We start from the raw sequence: 19,021 nt of genomic DNA, 5'->3' as shown, positions 1-19,021 counted from the left end.
CCAACTGCATAATATTATAAAAAAATATCTTTGGTAATAGTGGTCTACGATCTGACAACATTGGTTTCTGCTGACAACACTGATGACAGTTTGCCACAGACAGCCGTTGCAAAAAACAAGAATTTCAAACTGCAACGGCGAGTAACAACATTTTGCTAGGACTACTGTTTTGAAATTGTTTGTAATTTTATTATCGTTAAGTTCATGGAGTAAGTTTGTACGACTGGTGTGTTAAAGTTAAACCGTTAAAATGTTGCAAAAATGGAAATCTATTCTCATAAATTGGGTAAGTGACAGATGTGCGACATATGTTAAATAAAAAAAAACAACATACCCAACAATAATTATGAATGATTTTTCTATTTACTTTTGTGATACCTTTGTACGATACCTTATACATTCTTTATTATCACAACATTTCAGATAAACTGTTACTTTAACGATAGTAGAAGTGATAAAAATTTGAATTTGGAATCTCTTTTGAATATAATATCACATTTACGGGAGAATTTGAATTTAGACGAGTCGAAATCGTCTAAAATATCTGCACATAATGTCGAAGAATTTATAATAGAGAAGTATCCAGAATTCAAATTTGAAAATGGAACAGTAGAAGCGACTAATGAAGAGCAGGTGTGCTTGGTCGCGTCTTTGTTGCTGTATTTCGTTTGCGTGAATTCTAAGGACATTGATATAAAGAGCGCCATGTGCAGTAAACTGAGCGACGCGGACCAAGAAATAATACTGAAATTCAGTAAAAGTTTGATGGACTGTTCACCTATCTTGTGTAGAGATGTACAGGCAGCTATTGCAGGTAATTACTGTTGAAAACAAAGGAACAGTAATTTATTGTAATTTATTTTTATAATATAATTTATTTGCGACAAAATTAAGGCATGTCTTTAGCTTCACTTTTAAAATAATAAATAATAAACATATTTCATCAAGTAACAAATTCACCAGTCTTAGTATTAATAAATATTATGATTTTATTAGATTCCAGAGACTGCATAATGCAGTAAAACTTATTTTTGAATTAAAAAGTTATTAATTAAATATTAAATTATTTTTGATTGTGTGCAATTTATTTGAATTTTAAAACAAACTTTTTATTAAATAAAAATCAAGACTAGGGAATAATAAATTAGTTTTATTTAGTAAGAAATATTCATTTGTTACTTATACTGCAGATGAAGTTTTACAAGTCATAATAATTCTTCCATAAACATTTTTTTCATTTTTTTTATCTATATTTCATTACAATAAAGAAAGTTCTCTGCTGCATATGTCTGTCTGAACATGAAATATTTAAAAACTAGTAAACGGATTAAGATGAAATTTTGTATGGAGATAGTTTAAGACCCTGGGAAGGATATAGGCGACTTTTATGCCAGGAAAATAGATAGCAAGATCATCCCAGAAAAATCTCACATGGGTTAAGATGAGAACAAATGCTAGTATATTATTAATACAACAGTAACTCTCTGTCTGTTATGCTTTCATAGCCAAACTACTGAACCAATTATTGAGTGTAAACTTAAACCATAAAGAAGGGAATCAACTATTTTCTATCCCAGAAAAGGACATAGTATAACTTTTATTTCCAAATATTTTTTCATGTATTTGGAGCCATGAGCAAAAAAGTTAGTTAGCTATAAACACAGGCACTAATAATGGATTTACATAAAATTTAACACACATAGACCAAGTCTGGATTAACATAGACTACTTGTATATTCTAGAAATATACTCAGTTTTGATTCCATTTAGCTATAAGTAAAATTTATAATAAATTCATGAATTTTTTAGATGCTTGTGGTCATGATGTTGCCATACCATCCAGCATGCATGCGAAGGTTACGGAAACCCCTCCAGCACTTCGGTCATTACACAGTGAAGTGAGGAGACTTCAGGCAGCTCTGGATGCTGAGCGTTTTGACCGCAACTACCTGCAGGATGAGTTAAACAGGACTAATTTGAGAGTAGAGAAGCTATGTGCGTATCTCCTTTTACATGATAATCTATATTTTCTTTCATGTTGTTTATTCATCACAATACAATTTTGCATAAGTTATTGTTCTTGCAAGCTATTTCTATGAACTGTATTAATAACTGGAAATATCATACAATGTTGGTTTATAAATATTATTATACTTAGTTTTGTCAATAATAAACATGATACATTTTGCTATAGTAAAAGAAAAAGAAGAGTACAAAATGGACATAGTGGATTTAAAGACAAAGATTTCACTGTGCTGTGGACAAGAGGATGAAGCTAAGGGTTTAGAGTCAAGTTCAGATAAATCTGCAAAACTTGCACGGCAACTGCAGGAGATGGAAGAGAGGCTAGTGCAGACCCAAGGAGAGTTGGATGATGCTGTATATCAAAGAGATACGTACAAGGCTAAGGTGAACTTATTTTTATATGTAACACATTAATCAGTAGGAGACTGTTCAAAATAAATATCATATCTTCCTTATTTTTAACAGAAATGATTTATAAATTAACAAATTTTGGGGGCTTGTGACCTAATACTTTTGTTATCTAGTTGGTATTACATTTAACATAATGTTAGGTGGAGGAACTCAAACAAGACAGAGATAAATGGCTCACGTTGAGCCAACAAGAGACGTTGCGCGCGAGTCAACTCTCCGACGAGTTAGAGACAGAGAGGCGCAACACGCACTCGCTCAGAGAACTAGTGAACGAATTGCGCCAGCACAATCGACTCAACAGGATAGACTCTAGCTTCCTGGAGTGTGATGACCCTGACACAAGCATACAATCCTTACCACATAACTCTTGTAAGTAGACAGAAAATATCTTTATTAATTTATTTAGGTTTTGCTTGCGGCATATACTAAAAAAGTAGCCTATGTCTTTTCTTCATGTTTTAGCTTCTTTTGTTTTGAATTTGTTCAAATAGCTTTAAAGGTCTAGCTGTGAACAGATGTGACAGATATTGATTTTTTCTGAATTTATAATGCTAGTAATGATGTGTTGTATATCCAATGATGATGTAATCATCTTAAAGTATACTTTGTTTCCAGTATGTAATGTATATGGTTATTTTATTTCAGCTGTATGTAGTGAAGTATGTGCCAATGTGGTGGAAGTTCAATTAGGAGAGGAGAGAGCTAAGATTGTTGTTTTACACCAACAGATTGAAGCATTCCAAGTAAGTGGGAGATATTATTATGTATTTTATGAGCTAGCGCTTTCGATAGTTATTCAGGTAAGAGATGTTTTTATTTATTTTAAGGTCCAAATAAATGAGCTCACTCGGAAATCTGAAGAAGAAAAGTTGACCCTGGAAACTATAATCACTGAAAGAGAAACTGACATTTTTAATCTAAAACATCGCATTAATGAAGAAATTGAGGAGAAAAACAATTTGAAAGTTCACTTTAGTGACGAAATGAGCAAATTGAATAATGAAATCAATGAATTGGAACAAAAACTGAAAGATAACAATGATCACTCAAGAACAATGATTGAACAAAAACTGCAGGAAATTCAGACATTACAAGAAGAAAAATTATCTCTTTTACAAAGTTTATCTGATGAGACAACTAAACTCGAAAACATTATAAAGGATTTAAAAACGAATATTGAGACAGAAAGGCAGTCAAAAATGAACATGAAGGAATCTTATGACAGTCATATTATGAAACTTAATGAGAAAATGTTGAACAGAAACAATGAATTGGTTGAATTACAGAACAATGTATTCGAAAAGAGTGAGACAATAGAATCTTTACATTTAGATCTGAGAAAAGAGAAAGAAATAAGGGAAGCCATTACTGATAAGTATCACAATGACTTATTACACTTGACTGAACAGAAAAACACAATTGAACATTGTTTACAAGAACGAATGCGTGAAAATACAGAACTTGCCAATATATTAGAACAAAAAACAAACATGATAGAAGGTTTGTACAGAGAGGTTGATAATCTTAAACGATCTCTGTCCAATTGTAATGACAAGTGTAAACTTTTGGAAGAAGATAAATCTAAACTAATAAACGAAGTACAGAGTCGTGACATGAGATTAGAAGAAATATATAAAGACATTGAAAATCTAAAGAATGTGTTTAGTGAGGAAAGAGACAAACTTTGCTTTGACTTGGACGAAAGAAATGCTACGGTTAATGCATTAAAAATGCAATTACAAAATGAAATTCACTATAAAATTGGTTTAGAAAACGAACTGAAGGAATTGCAAAAGGTTAAAGCAGAGCTTTTGGAGAAGTTAAATAAAACAAGTGTAGAAATAACAGAATTGCATTCAAAAATAGAAGAAAAAGACGAAAACATTAAACATATGGATTCAATGTTGCAGAAAGAGATCAATAACAACAAGCAATTGAAGTCAACAAATGAAAAATTAAACACACAATTGAAGAAGTTAATTGATGATTTGAAACTGAAAAATAATGAAATAAAATTATTGAATGGACAAGAGAAGGAACTCAATAAATCTTTTGATAGTGAGATGAAAAGTAAAAATAATATTATTGAAAAATTTAAAACCGAATTGGCTTCATCGATTGACGAAAAAGGGACTTTGCAAGTCGAATTAAATAGTTTAAGAAACCAAAATGTTGAATTGGAAAAAGCTGTAGCAGAAAAGACTGATACGATTATACAAATACAAAAACAAAATACCGAACTTTCAAGAACTTTAGAAGAAGATAAAAAAGGTACAACTATTTTGAGTTTTAGCTATTCCTATTCGAAATAAAAAAAATAACTACTCATATTATGAAAAAATCACAAATTACACAATAATAGTTGCAATTGATACTATGTTATAGCTATTAATGTTTGCCCCCCGTAATAAAGTTAATATAAAGATAAAAAGTTGAAATCCTAAATAGGACGCAAAATCATCTTGAAATTCATAATGATTATTCTTTTTCAGCCATTGAAACACTGCATGAAAAATTACAAACACTACACCAAAAGTACACTCAACTTGAGCACACATTTGACAAAGAAACTTCAAAAATGATTTCAAAACTTAATGATACAGAAAAAACTATCAAGGAATTGAGCACAAGCTCGAAGAAAACACTTAACAAGAAAGAATTCCAAATACAGACTCTAAATATGGAGTTGGATAATGTACGTAAAGTCTTGGAAACCAATCAAACCCATGTCAATACTATACAAAATGAAAAGCATGCTTTAATAGAAAAGTTAGAGGAACAAATAGTCTATAGAAATAAAATTGAGGAAGAGTATCAAACGCAATGTGCAATGTTAGTCGAAAAAACAGCTAAGTTTAACGAAGAATTACATGTAAAAAATGCAGAAATAGACAGTTTGAAAGCAGAACTCCAAGCTGCATTGCAGACTGTGGAAGACAAGTGTTCTGGTATGAATTAATTTTTAATATGATTTACAGCTTTAAGTGTAACCCTATATAAATTATTCAAGTATCCCATTGAAATGTAAATGAATCCTATGTCAAATAATTTATTTAGGTTTCGTATTTGTTATTTCGATTAAACATGAAATATGAAATTTATTTATAAAGTATTTCAAAATTCCTACTGTTAAATTATTTGCATTCAATAAATTAAAATTATAATCAAATTAAATATAATTTTTCGTATCTTTCCTATATTGTGATAATATAATTTATCATTATTTCAGTTATAAAGAAACTAGAAGACAAAATCACCGTAGACAGTGAACTTATTTACGAAAAGGGAAATAAGGTTAAGGAAATTCAAGCAAAATTAACTGACATGGAATCACTAAATGATGAATTAGAACAGGAGCTCAAAAAGGAAATAAATAGCAAACAACAAATGATACAGGCATTGCAGAAAGAAAATGAGCAGCTGCATTTTACTATTGAAGAAGACAACAGCAATCATGAGTTGTTAATAAAAGAGAAAGATCGTATTATAGATACTTTGGAACAACAACTGAAAGTTAGTACAGTGCAGTTAGAGGCGTTGAAAAAGGATTACGAAGATATGACACTGAATTGGGAGAAACTTAAAATTGAATCTCATACAAACATAGAAGCAAAGGTTGCAAAATTGAATCAATTGAGGCATCAAGTTGTAAACTTAGAACAAAAACTAGAAAAAGCCGAGAAATCGGACAATGCGAGAAGTGAACAAATTCAAGAATTGGTACAACACATTGAGGAAATGGACGCAAAAGCACAAGAAGAAAAAGCTGTCAAAGATTCATTGGAAACGGAAAACAAGAATGTAGTGGCTGAAGTCACAAAACTTCTAAATGCAAACAAAGAAATGGTGAATACGATAACAATTTTAACTCAGACCATTGCAGAAGAAAAAGCTCTTAGGAATGTTATTGAGCACGAGAAGAGTGAAATAGAATTGGAATTAGGCAAGATAATGTCTGCTGAGAAAATCCTTTTAGATGATAAAGAATGTTTAACACAGCAACTTTTAGAGGAAAAATCTGCTAAAGATTTAGCCGAAAGAGAAAAGGAGAACATTGTAAAAGAAAAACTTTTATTAGAAAAGATGTTAAACGCGGAAGAAAATAAAATAGTTATGCTAAAACAAGAAATTAATGAGTTGAACCACAAACATGTGATTTTGGAAAATATCATTAGAAATGAAAAATCGGCCGAGGAGTTAGCTGAAAAAGAGAAACAGAGTATTGTGATAGCAAAGAGTTTGTTGGAACAGAAATTAAGTGCAGAACAAAGTAAAATAATTGATTTAAATCATGCAATCGTTGAATTAAAAGAGATTTTGAAGGCTGAAAAGAATGCGAAGGAATTAGCAGAGACAGAAAAAAATACCGCTGTAGCAGAGAAACATCAACTGGAGCAAAAGATTATTGCAGCTGAAAATAAAATAACAACATTAAACCAAGAAATTAACGAATTAATTCACAATAAGGTGATATTGGAGGAAATTATAAAGATAGAAAAATCAGCAATGGAATTAGTTGAAAAAGAAAAACATAATCTTATACAAGAAAAACAAGTATTGGAACAAAATAATGTGGCTGAAAAAAACAAAATTGTCGTATTAAAGCAAGAAATTACCGACTTAACTGAAAAATATGAAACATTGGAAAAAGTCGTAAAGACAGAGAAATCCACTAAAGAAGCACTGGAAAGGCAAATAGAAAATATTGTGACAGAAAAACAAATATTGGAACAAAAGTTAAATGTAGAAGAAAGTAAAACACTTGAATTGAAACACGAAATTAATGACATAGTTGATAAACATACTACTTTAAATGAAACTAGTATAGTGGAGAAAGAGAGACTACACGGCGAATTGAATAAAGAAAGGGCACGAAATGAAGAACTCTTAAAGGAAAAAGAATGGTTGGCTGTTGAAAATAAATCTCTCAAACATGAAATAACTAACAATACGGCTATAAAGGAGGCTCTTGAGAGTCAGAAAATTCAATTAATTGAAGAAAAACAAACTCTTGCAAAATCTGTTAGTGAAGAAAAATCTGCTTTAGACGAAATGCAAAATGAAAAGAATGTTTTAAGAAATCAGATTGAAGAAATAAGTGAGCAGTACAATTCGGAAATCTCCACTAAAGCTACGGAGATCGCAAGTCTAAAAACCGAAATCCAATGTTTACAAAAGGATCTTCAGGGTAAGTGCAACATGCATGGAGAATTTGGACAACATAATTTAAACAGTATTTTTTTTTTCAATATTGTACTATTTCATCATTTTCAGGTCAACTACAGAATAACAAGGAAGTATTCTCCGTCTTAAATGACGCACTTGTAAGGATCACACAAAACATTCGCAAAGAGGATATAACTAATGAAGTTCTGCAAAAACTTTTAGCAGCTGACACTACACAAATGAATGTTGTAGAGGAATGTGACTTATTGATTAATATAGTAGATAGTTTGTTTACGGAATTGAAATTAAGAAAGAATTTGGAGAAAGCGTTAGAAGACGAAAATACAGCATTGAGCGAAATGCAAGAGATTTGCAAACAGAAAGAAATGCAGATACTAGATCTACAGACTGAGCTGAAACGAGTGGAACAAGTTTTTAATGAGAAGAAAATTGGTAAGTTTATAACACCTATGTATCTTAAAATAGACATTCAATTGTTGTAGGTGGGCCCCAATATGCCATTTACTTGTAGTAATAACCATCGATAGGACGTTGTAGGTGGATCACTGAGTTATTTAACGCGATGGTGGGAAGCTTAACGATTTCAGATATTGTTTAATTCGCTTACATGTGGACGTATCCCGATAGACTCTCCATAAAGAAGGGTGAAAAAAGAAAAAGGTTGTAGTGAATACGGTATTAACTGGAACGGAATCAAACATGGCCCCGGCTCAATCCTCTCATTGCAGTTGGCCCGGCAATGATCGTTTCGTGGAATGTACTCACGAGAGATCATTATCCTTCAGCATTCGACACAATTATGCCTGTTTAAAACCATATACACACGTTGATCCCGGAACGCGACACACTTACGTGGGCCACTACAGCCGGTTTTATACCTTGTGTACCATGGTCGCTATCCAGGCGGAATCAAACCACCCATGTCACCAACCCCTAACTAGGACTTGCATTTCCTTGTCTGTTTTTTTTTTTTATTTAAAATGGACTCGATTTGTTAGAATTTGTTTGACGAACTCGTAATTATCATACTAGGATACAGTTTGCTAACTATACAAGTAAACATGAATCTCTACCTACCCTTTCGGGTATGTGGACGGATGTTATGTCTACGTACTACTTATTTCACAATGTGTTGTGTGTGAAATATCGACTTAATGTGCGCGCTTATGTTTTATAACGTAAACAACAATTGTGTTTGTATGCTTATCATGAACATAATGGAGGTCAAGTCCTCATATACATACGACTTCCTCAGAATCGTAAAGTCGCGATACTATATGGACGTTCGATGAAAAAAGGGAATTATTTTTGTCGTATAACAAGGCATACAAGAAAAATTTAAAGTATTTTCTAAGTAACGTTATATTTGTTACAACAGACGAGCGCGCGGGATCCTAGTTTGTGGTAGTTTGTGTTAAAAAGTTAACAAATATTTTGAGTGTGTGTTTTTTATAGGTAATGTTATTCCAGAATCTATACTCTATACTATTATATAAAGCTGAAGAGTTTGTTTGTTTGTTTGAACGCGCTAATCTCAGGAACTACCGGTCCAAACTGAAAAATTCTTTTTGCGTTGGATAGCCCTATGTTCGTGGAGTGCTATAGGCTATATATCATCACGCTATACCCGATAGGAGCGGAGCAGTAATGCTTATCTCAGGAGCTACCGGTCCGAACTGAAAAATTCTTTTTGCGTTGGATAGCCCTTTGGTCGTGGAGTGCTATAGGCTATATATCATCACGCTATACCCAATAGGAGCGGAGCAGTAATGGCTAATCTCAGGAACTACCGGTCCAAACTGAAAAATTCTTTTTGCGTTGGATAGCCTTTTGTTCGGCTATATATCATCACGCTATACCCAATAGGAGTAGAGCAGTAATGGCTAATCTCAGAAATTAGGAGTTTGAACTGAATAATTATTTTTGCGTTGGATAGCCTTTTGTTCGTGGAGTGCTATAGGCTATATATCATCACGCTATACCCGATAGGAGCGGAGCAGTAATGCTTATCTCAGGAACTACCGGTCCGAACTGAAAAATTCTTTTTGCGTTGGATAGCCCTTTGTTCGTGGAGTGCTATAGGCTATATATCATCACGCTATACCCAATAGGAGCGGAGCAGTAATGCTTATCTCAGGAACTACCGGTCCGAACTGAAAAATTCTTTTTGCGTTGGATAGCCCTTTGTTCGTGGAGTGCTATAGGCTATATCTCATCACGCTATACCCAATAGGAGCGGGGCAGTAATGGCTAATCTCAGGAACTACCGGTCCAAACTGAAAAATTCTTTTTGCGTTGGATAGCCCTTTGTTCGTGGAGTGCTATAGGCTATATATCATCACGCTATACCCAATAGGAGCAGAGCAGTAATGGCTAATCTCAGGAACTACCGGTTCGAACTAAAAAATCATTTTGTATTGGATAGCGCTTTGTTCGTGAAGTGCTATAGGCTATATATCATCACGCTATGACCAATAGGAGCAGAGCAGTAATGGCTAATCTCAGAAATTAGGAGTTTGAACTGAATAATTATTTTTGCGTTGGATAGCCTTTTGTTCGTGGAGTGCTATAGGCTATATATCATCACGCTATACCCAATAGGAGCAGAGCAGTAATGGCTAATCTCAGGAACTACCGGTTCGAACTGAAAAAATATTTTTGTGTTGGATAGCCCTTTCTTCCTGGAGTGCTATAGGTTATATATCGTCACGCTATGACCAATAGGAGCGGAGCAGTAATGAAACATGATGCAAAAACGGGGACAATTTATTAGTTTTGAGAGCTTCTGTTGCGTGCGCTGCGTAAACGGTTAAAGTTATGCAACAAAAATGTATGACGGGATTGTTCCTCTTAAAAAGTTCTACAAAAATATATCATAAAACAAAGTCCCCCGCTGCATCGGTCTGCCTGAACGTGTTAAACTCAAAAACTACCCAACGTATTAGGATAAAATTTGGTATGGAGACAGTTTGAGACCCTGGGAAGAACATAGGCACCCGGGAAAATATATAGCGTGACTTTTATAACGGAAAACTTTAGCCCGAAAAACTTTATAACGCGGGCGGAGCCGCGGGCAAAAGCTAGTAAATAATAAATATACTTTTTTATATCCTGCTAGTACACGTGGAAATATACATATAGTATATACGTTCGTAAAATGCAATCACTTTACATTGATTGCCTTAACCAATGCGAGGTTCTGGGCGGGAAAACAAAAACCATGTCCACTGGTCGTAATACATAGAAGTAGTAGGTTCCTCCTATAATCACTTAGTTGCGACCTGAAAAAAAATGTTACAGCTAAGGCGCGGTTTGCAAAAGCGCTACCCATAAGGCACTATTATAAGTGGGAGGTTCTGGGCGGTTTCCTCGGCTGCCCTCCTCTTAGGCCCGCCACTGATATTGTTATACTTTTTAATTTAATAGTGATAGCCATAATAAGAAAGTAAACATTTCAGAAATGTCGAAACAAACTGAAGTACATACAACAGCGGTTAACACCAAAGCAAGGGAGTTACAACAACTGCAGCACGAGAACGAGACACTTCGCAACGATCTGAATGACGTCAAACTGCAGTTGGAAGTGAAAGTTTACTCATTGAAGGAGAAATTGACTGATAATGAGCTTTTGACAGACAAATTGAAGAGAAGTTATGAATGTCAGATAGACAACTTGAATATGATGATAACAAAGTTGACAGCTTACTTGAAGGACAAAACTGTTGAGTTGGAGATGGCTAGGAAGGAAAAGGACACCCTACAGCATACCATAGAAGAAAATCTTAAAGGTGAGAAAATTTATTCAGAGTGATAATGGATTATTTTGTATTCTTTCATTGCCTTATTAGTCTAATTACAGCATATTTGGATTGTTAATGGTAAGATTTTTGGTTCGGATCTCAGGATGGGCAACATTACATTTGTGTTAATTTTTTTATTAAAATAATACCTAAACTGCCCGATATTATGAGAAGTACCCTATCATATAATAGCGTAGATATGATATTATTGAATTGTAGGTAAAGTGGTTTATGTATGTTTGTTAATTGTACATTGCCAAATGTTTAAATAGTCCGGAAGAGCTGATACTCTCTTCCGGATTCCGTAATAATATCCCTAATATTTTTAGGCTACCTGTCGGATATGCATTTAGATAGTACCAGATTTAGAGATCAATTTCCGTTGAATCTCTGTGGTTGATGTAAAACAGGAGTTTAATTACACTCGCTATGCTTATTATTAAAGTGGATACGAGTGTTGACGTAAAGGATAATCTGTTTTCTCCACTGCGCCAATAAAAAATGTGGATTGACAATAACCAGTTATTTTGAGATTGCAATAAATAATCTTTTTTACAGTTATAAAATCGTTAGAAAGCGAAGTACAGACCGAGAAAAAGAACCAACAGAAGTTAATAAGCGATTTTGAATCGGAACGACTTGTATTAAAGAATATGGTAACGGTCACAGAGTCTGTTATGGAAGATCAGAAGATAAGCCTTAACAACATTATAGCTGAACATGTTAAAATTAACGAGAGTTTGCAAGAAGAGAACAAGATTCTAAAGGATGAACTGGAAAATGAGAAAAATAATACAGAACTAAAGTTACAAGACAAGGATGTTGCTATAGAAAAGTCGTTGAAAGAACTAGCGGAAGTACAGGAAGAAAAGATAAAAATCGAAAAACAGTTGGAGGCTGTTAAAGAAAATATGGACAGAGAAATAAAGTTACTCAGAGATGAAATTACTTTGAAATCGTCTGAGCTATGTAAATCGCAGATTGATAATAAAACAATGGAAGAATTGGTCCAAAAACACAAGCACGGTAAGTAAATTCAATTAATTACTTCTGTTATAAACTACGTTGTTACATTCATTAAAATATTTTAAAATTTTTCAGATGTAGTTTCACTACAAGAGGCAAGGGAGAAATTAGAATTAGAGCTAGCTACGCTTAAAGCAGAAGCGCAGAAGAAAATCGATGACACGGCCACAGTACTTAACAGCCAAAAAGAAATCTGTGTTCAGCTTGAAGCCGAATTGAAAGAAAAAACTAAACTCAATGATGAAATTCAAAAGGAAGTTAAAAAAATTACAGAAAGATTACTTAATTTAGAGCAAGAGAAACATGTTTTGGAACTGGCAAGTATTGAGTGGAAAGACAAGTTTGAAGAATTGCAAGAAAGAATAAATTTAAATTCAGTTCAAGAGAAAGAAACTATAGAAACTTTGGAAAAGGAAAAGATAAAAACAACTAAGGAAATGGAAGACCAAAGAATAGGTACTTAAATGATTTTCAATTAATGTTGTGCAATATAAAATAGTAATTAAGTAAAATAGTAACAATTTAATTTTATTTTGCAGTGATCACAAACTTGGAGCAACTAATAAAGCATGAATTGGAGGAGAATCAAATGCTAAGAGATGATAATGCAAATGAGAAACTGACTTTGGTCAACAAGTTCTCTCTCCTACAAGATTGGCAGACGAAGGCTGAGAAAGATATTGAAGAAAAGCATAGAGAAATAGTACACTTACAAGAGGAAGTAGTGACATTACGAGCGAAAATAGAAAACTATGAACACGATTTGAAGGCTAAAGACGTACTTATATCTGAGATTGGGAAAGAAAAGGATGCTATTATCAGTACAATTAGCAAAGAACTTCTTGAAGAAAAAACTTTGAAGGAAAAATGGCAAAAAGAATGTGAGAACAAAATTGCAGCTTTTTATGACAAACAGGCTGTTGAAGCGGCTCTTAGGAAAGAGAATGAGCAACTAGTCAAAGCAGTGGGAGATAGAGAGACATGTTAGTATAACTACTTATTTTAAGAAGAAATTTTCATATTGGTTAACTTAGTTTATTTAAAAGTAGGCAATGATAGTAGCTAAATATCTATATTTGCAAAGTTAAGAAATTGGAATAGTCATAGGTTCAAATTTTATCATTAATATCAAATTTATTTCAGTTGCCGCACAAAATGCTGAGAAATCAAACTCGTGTCCAGTCCAAGAAAGGGATCGTCACCAACAGGTAGATAATTCATCCGACCTCACACATTCATCCATGGAGAGCTTAAAAACAATCACAGACTTAGAAAAGATCATACATGACAAGAATCGCACAATTACTACATTACAAAGTGATATTACCTATCTGAAGACACTGATGGCGGAGTCCGAAACTAAACTGATGGACGTCACCAATGACCTGGAGGTCAGCAAGGAAAATTGCCAGCAGCTGTCAAACCAGTTGAAGAAAATAGTGTACCAGAAAAACGAAGAGATTGCAGAACTCAAGAAACAAGTGAACAAAATGAGCGTCACCGAGAACAGAGCGACGCAGATAATAAAAGTGTCTGCCAAGTACCAGGCAATCATACTCAAGAGGATAGCGGAGATCAAATCCAATACAGTATTAAAAGAATTGACAAACTTCGGCAACTCGAACAATTCTGAAAATGAGTTACGGCGCAGTTTGAATGTCGGCACGGTCACCATGGAAGACTTGGAGAACTTTTTAGAAACGACCGACAAACACCTGAGGCGGTGCTCAGAGAAACAAATCACGTTGCAGAAGGAAAGGGACAGGTTGAGCGAAGTGAACCGCATCAACGAGTCTGAAATCATCAACCTGAAAAAGTTCTTGACTGAGCTGTCGGTCAGCTTCCAAACGTTCAACTCTGTCAGGGATCTGTACTCTCAGAAACTGAGCCGCGTGGTTTCGATACAGAGGACGGTCAGGCGAGAGGTCCTTAACCTGGACGGTCACGTGACCGACGCGTGCATGTGCAAGCTGGAGCGAGGGTACGCCGCCGTCATGCAGGACCTCGCCGAGTGCTCGATGAATCTGGAGCGATGGGTCGAGCGGTGTGTGTCGAGGGCGATATCCCCCGAGAAGATCAAGCAAGCCTTCATGGGAGAGTACGAGCGCGCCTCCCTCGCGTCCACCAGTTTCCAGAACGCCGGCCTGGAAGTGCAACTGGAGGAGTTGGACAATTCGTTCCAGAAGCTTCTAGAGGAAGTGGCGCGCGCTGTAAAAGGCGACGGCGCTAAGGAGGCGGCCGCCCTCACCGTGCAAGAGGTCCGCGCCGAGTACGAGGACAAGCTCAACAGAATGAAAGCGAAAATGGTCAGTATACTACCCGTACTGTCGATTATATTGCTTTACCAAGTCGTGTGGTGGTTTTTCCTGCAGATGGATCACTGAGTGGCTTTGACTATGACTTGTCAATTATTTATTGAATAAAGTATGTTTTAATGGATGCTTTTTGTTTTATTTCTTAGTTGGAGTGTTCATTAAAACATAACGTAGTATTGCTTGTAATTTGATGCCGGAGTAATAAGGTAATTGTTTTTACTTGTGTAAGCACGAAACGCATGCGCATGTTGCACGAACAGCACAGGCTTGACTCACTGCGAGCGGGAAGATTACAGAGCTTTGTACATTACAGAAACAACTGTACCAAGAGCAGATAGGCGTGTTCAAAGAGAAGCAGAAGGAAGAGGTGTCGCTGCTGGAGCGGGAGCTGCAGAAGGCGCGGGAGAAGCTGTCGGAGTCGAGCCGCGCCTACGAGCAGCACATCCGCGCGCTCACCGCAGAGCTCTGGAGCGTCGGCGAGAAGTTCCTCATGAAGAAGGACGAGGCCGAGTGGCTGCGCAAGAAACAGCGCTCCGGCTCCCTCATGTCGCTACAGCACGTGCACTCGGTCAGTCTACATCACTATTCACTCATTATCTCTGCCAAATATATCCGACAAGTTGATCTAAATCTGCTTACAACTTGCTTGATACTTCTGGTGGTAAAATATTTGTATCCGTGTGATCGCTTTGTGAAGTGTTCATAGTAATTGTAATTGTAATACTAATAAAATGGTATGTGTCCTCAGTCTGGTCTGGCGCCTCCACAAGAGGAGCCTGGTCGACCCTCCGACTCCCACTCGCTACGGTCATTACCGGTTCACAATAACACTAAGAGAGGTAAGCACAATTTACACTTTGTTTTATAGAAAACTGAACATAAAATTTGTTTTAAATTATTTGTAATATGTACACAGGAAAATGTCCCTACTGCATCTGATGGTAAGTGGAGTGGGGTCCAATAGAATGTCGACTGACGAGTGATGATTACTCCTCGGCAGTCGACATAATAATGCCGGCCTGTTGGGACAGGTAATACACAGGCTGAACCAGAACGCGACACACTTACGTGGGCCACTATGGTGGATATACTCCTTGTAAACGATAGTCGGTATCGGCGCGGATATAAACCACCAGCAAGTTAAGTTGATCTAAGTCTTAACGTTAGTTAATGGACACTGTTTTTCGGCAGTTGCTATGGAAACCAGTGTAAACAAACAATAATGTCAAAGACCAATAATTTATATTGGTTGCCAAATAAAATTGAATTCGAAACAGTTATTTAATGTGGGTAGTTGGTACTGCTGCTTTATCTAGTAGTGCCGCCGAGCAGTGAAGTAAAGTTACAGTGTATTGACAGTTCTTTTCTGGCTTGAGGAAAATTGTCGCCAGTTTTATTACAAGGCGTTATGAGAGGTAACATTTTTAGCCGATTCCTGTGTTCTTAAATAACTGTTCCAGTCGGACGAAAATTAGCCAATTTGAATAAAATTTGTTTCGGAATTGTAACAAGATTTAGTTTTCTTGGTTTATTTTTCTCATTAACGTGTAGTCAGCGGTTGGAATAGTTTATTGGAGACTGGCTTTTAATGTCGTCAAGTCATGTAGCGCTAAAGTATATTTTGTATTTATATAATAGTATAGATTTCTTAACCTTTTAGTGGGTTGTCCTCCGCATAGTCGCATATTTATTATAAACGTAGGCTATGTCGAAACCAAAACAGCGCAATTCAATTTTAATGAATGTATTACAGAGGGACGCGGTATGCACATGTCAGACGAGGAGGGCGAGGTGTTCGACAATCGGTTCCTGAAGGAGCTGTCGACGCCGTGCAAGGAGCGTGAGCCCGCAGCCGGCGCCGGCGCGGGCGTGCGCCTGTCGGAGCTGCGCTGGCGCAACTCGCTGTGTCCGCCGCATCTCAAGAGCTCGTACCCCGCCGAGACGCAGTTCGCGCCCGCGCTCGACGAGGAGGATATCAAGGTTTGTGCATAGGCAATGGATGAAGCCATACCGCGCATGCCTTAATTCGGAAGCGAAAATCTACCGCTGTTCAATGTGTTTGGTGAAATTGATAGATCTGAATACAAGATTGATTTGAAATGCGGTATTCTTTGTTTATATTTTATTTTAATTACCTATTTTTGTTGAATATGGTGTAGTCGAGAATTACTTGAGTTTTTCTATTTAACATAGTCATAAGCTTTTTTAATTAGTAAAAGTATTATTGCATTGCAGTTCGCGGCAGCCGCGCCAGGTAGACCTCAGCGGAAGGAGGTGGGCATCACCGCGTACAAGAAGCCTGGCCCGCCCACGCCCAGCAAGCAGGCCGGCAGACTCTCCGCCACTGTAAGTAGTTGCAGAACTCGCCCGTAAATATTACAAACAAATATTATCGAGCCTTTTATGAACATCGTAATCCGTAACAGACATTTTGAAATCTTTACTTCACCTTTTTCCTTTATTAATTCTAAATTATTTATGGTATGTGCATTTAGTTACAAAAATAACCGTTCTCTTAAAATATGTTCTGAAAATATTTAAATATTTTAGAAGTATTAAAAAAAAGAGATGGAAATTTTCTTTCTGGAAAGGCTCGGTATTGGCTTGGAAAAAATATTATGATCAGATAGCCTCTTAGTATAGTGTCTTGTCACTCACAACTGGATGTTTCTCTTCTGGATTAACACTCTTGGTCAACATAATTTGGGCTACCCATTTGGATATTTTAAATAAGTCTAACGTTTGGAGTCCAATGCAATACAGTCATATTGTATATTAGTGTTTTATATAGTAGGTCTATAATAATACAAACTTATACAATGGGAATGCAGCTACATACATGGAGTTTATTATGAATGTTTATATTCAGGATTCTGAACTGCGCGAGTCACTCCGAGTGGAGGCGGACCCGCAGCCCTCTCGCAAGACTAGCACACCATCTCGGCTCCGCGCGATGTTCCGCTTCGCCAAGAACGAAACTAACGAAGTAAGTATATTTATTGGTATAGTATCAATAACCTAACCAGGAAAATAGAAAACCGCCGATTAGGTGTCGCCCCTTTTGCTTTTTTACTTAAAAGTTTTGCAATTACAAGAAGTTCCTTTCAATTTTATCACAAAGTGGCGAGATCCTGATTTTCTTGTTCAGGGTATAATAATTATTAGCTTGCCTGTAGATCGATTTTATTTGTTGATTGTATTCGTATCGCTTTTAATTGACATTGTTTATTACGTTTTTTGAAAATATTAAGGCGATACCTCAAGGTCCATTTTCATACATTTTGTTTCGCCTTTAATCTGGGTAACTAAACAAATATTGGCAAGTAAAGAATTTAAATTCACGTCTAGTTAGTGATTAGTTCTCGCAGTTGAAAGAAAAACGTAAAAATAATTAATAATCATGGATATTTCGGCCTTTAAAATTTAATATGACGAAATTTTAAATCACTAACTAGACGTGAATTTAAATTCTTTACTTGCCAATACTTGTTTAGTTACCCAGATTAAAGCCGAAACAAAATGTATGAAAATGGACCTTGAGGTATCGCCTTAATATAAATTTAGTTTTATTTTAAAAGAAATTTAACAGAAAAAGATTTTTAAAAATTCAGGTAATAATAAATAAATCATAAAACGGAAATTTTGTAAAAGGGATTGCTGTCAAATAATAGTAGTAACAAACTATGACGCCACCGAGTGCCACCGCCCATAACGCTGCGTGCGTGAGAAAAAGATAGCGTAATAACTCCAATACGCCTCCACTGTTGTTCAGCACAATACTTCAATATATATTTTTTTCCATGAACAATTTCTTTTTTTTTATTAGTTTCTGTACATATAAAATTATGTACAAAACAACCATAGCGAACCTTATTCCCTTGGTGTATACTGCATTCATAGATCCGCTAAGACACGAATTTGTTGGTAGGTTTTTAGGAACGAATGGTTACTTATTTTGGTAGTCTATAATGGATTTCGTTTATTCCAGGGCACGCCACGCACACGAAGGTTGAGCAATATATTCGGGAAGAAATGACCTTTTCACACTGCACACTAAAATTATTGTGATTTAATAATAAATATATTAATTTATTTCTTTTTTACACATTATTATGTTTTATTTTTGAAGTAATCCCCTGGTTCAATTTTTAAAAAATCAAGAAAGTCGAGTCTTCATTTTTGCAATGTGTTTGATGGGTTGTATCGATCTTACATTAGAGTAGAGTAAGTATAAATATGATCTGTAAGCGGATAAAT

The 19,021-nt window shown here is 35.5% G+C and overlaps 1 protein-coding gene across 2 annotated transcripts; it reads left to right on the top strand.

Annotated features, from left to right (window-relative positions):
- Positions 1–78: 78 nt before the first annotated feature.
- LOC115453924 (golgin subfamily A member 4-like) lies at positions 79–18,871 on the top strand. Of its 2 annotated transcripts, none has more exons than XM_037439258.1 (21): positions 79–286; positions 424–814; positions 1,810–1,995; positions 2,195–2,409; positions 2,577–2,805; positions 3,082–3,179; positions 3,264–4,707; positions 4,929–5,384; positions 5,666–7,624; positions 7,711–8,055; positions 11,082–11,411; positions 11,982–12,449; positions 12,525–12,905; positions 12,989–13,432; positions 13,593–14,755; positions 15,078–15,332; positions 15,513–15,603; positions 16,518–16,744; positions 17,000–17,110; positions 17,634–17,750; positions 18,753–18,871. In XM_037439258.1, exons 1-21 carry the CDS (start codon positions 251–253, stop codon positions 18,798–18,800), a joined length of 8,994 nt encoding a protein of 2,997 aa, XP_037295155.1. In that variant the 5' UTR covers positions 79–250; the 3' UTR covers positions 18,801–18,871. The 2 variants fall into 2 exon arrangements, with proteins under 2 accessions (XP_037295155.1, XP_037295156.1); XM_037439259.1 differs by having other exon boundaries at positions 13,593–13,657; positions 18,753–18,864.
- The last annotated feature ends 150 nt before the right edge of the window (positions 18,872–19,021 follow it).

This window comes from Manduca sexta, chromosome 16, assembly GCF_014839805.1.
Source record: "Manduca sexta isolate Smith_Timp_Sample1 chromosome 16, JHU_Msex_v1.0, whole genome shotgun sequence".
In the NCBI taxonomy this organism is placed as follows: Eukaryota; Metazoa; Arthropoda; class Insecta; order Lepidoptera; family Sphingidae; genus Manduca; species Manduca sexta.
Note: the sequence above shows the minus strand (reverse complement) of the source record. Positions and strands in the feature narration are given on the sequence as shown.

Bases quoted from the DNA above. Each gene is read 5' to 3' on its own strand.
- LOC115453924 (XM_037439258.1), top strand. From the start codon at position 251: ATGTTGCAAAAATGGAAATCTATTCTCATAAATTGG. The intron at 1,996-2,194 runs GTGCGTATCTCC...ATTTTGCTATAG, and splicing joins TTTGAGAGTAGAGAAGCTAT to TAAAAGAAAAAGAAGAGTAC. The intron at 14,756-15,077 runs GTCAGTATACTA...TGTACATTACAG, and splicing joins ACAGAATGAAAGCGAAAATG to AAACAACTGTACCAAGAGCA.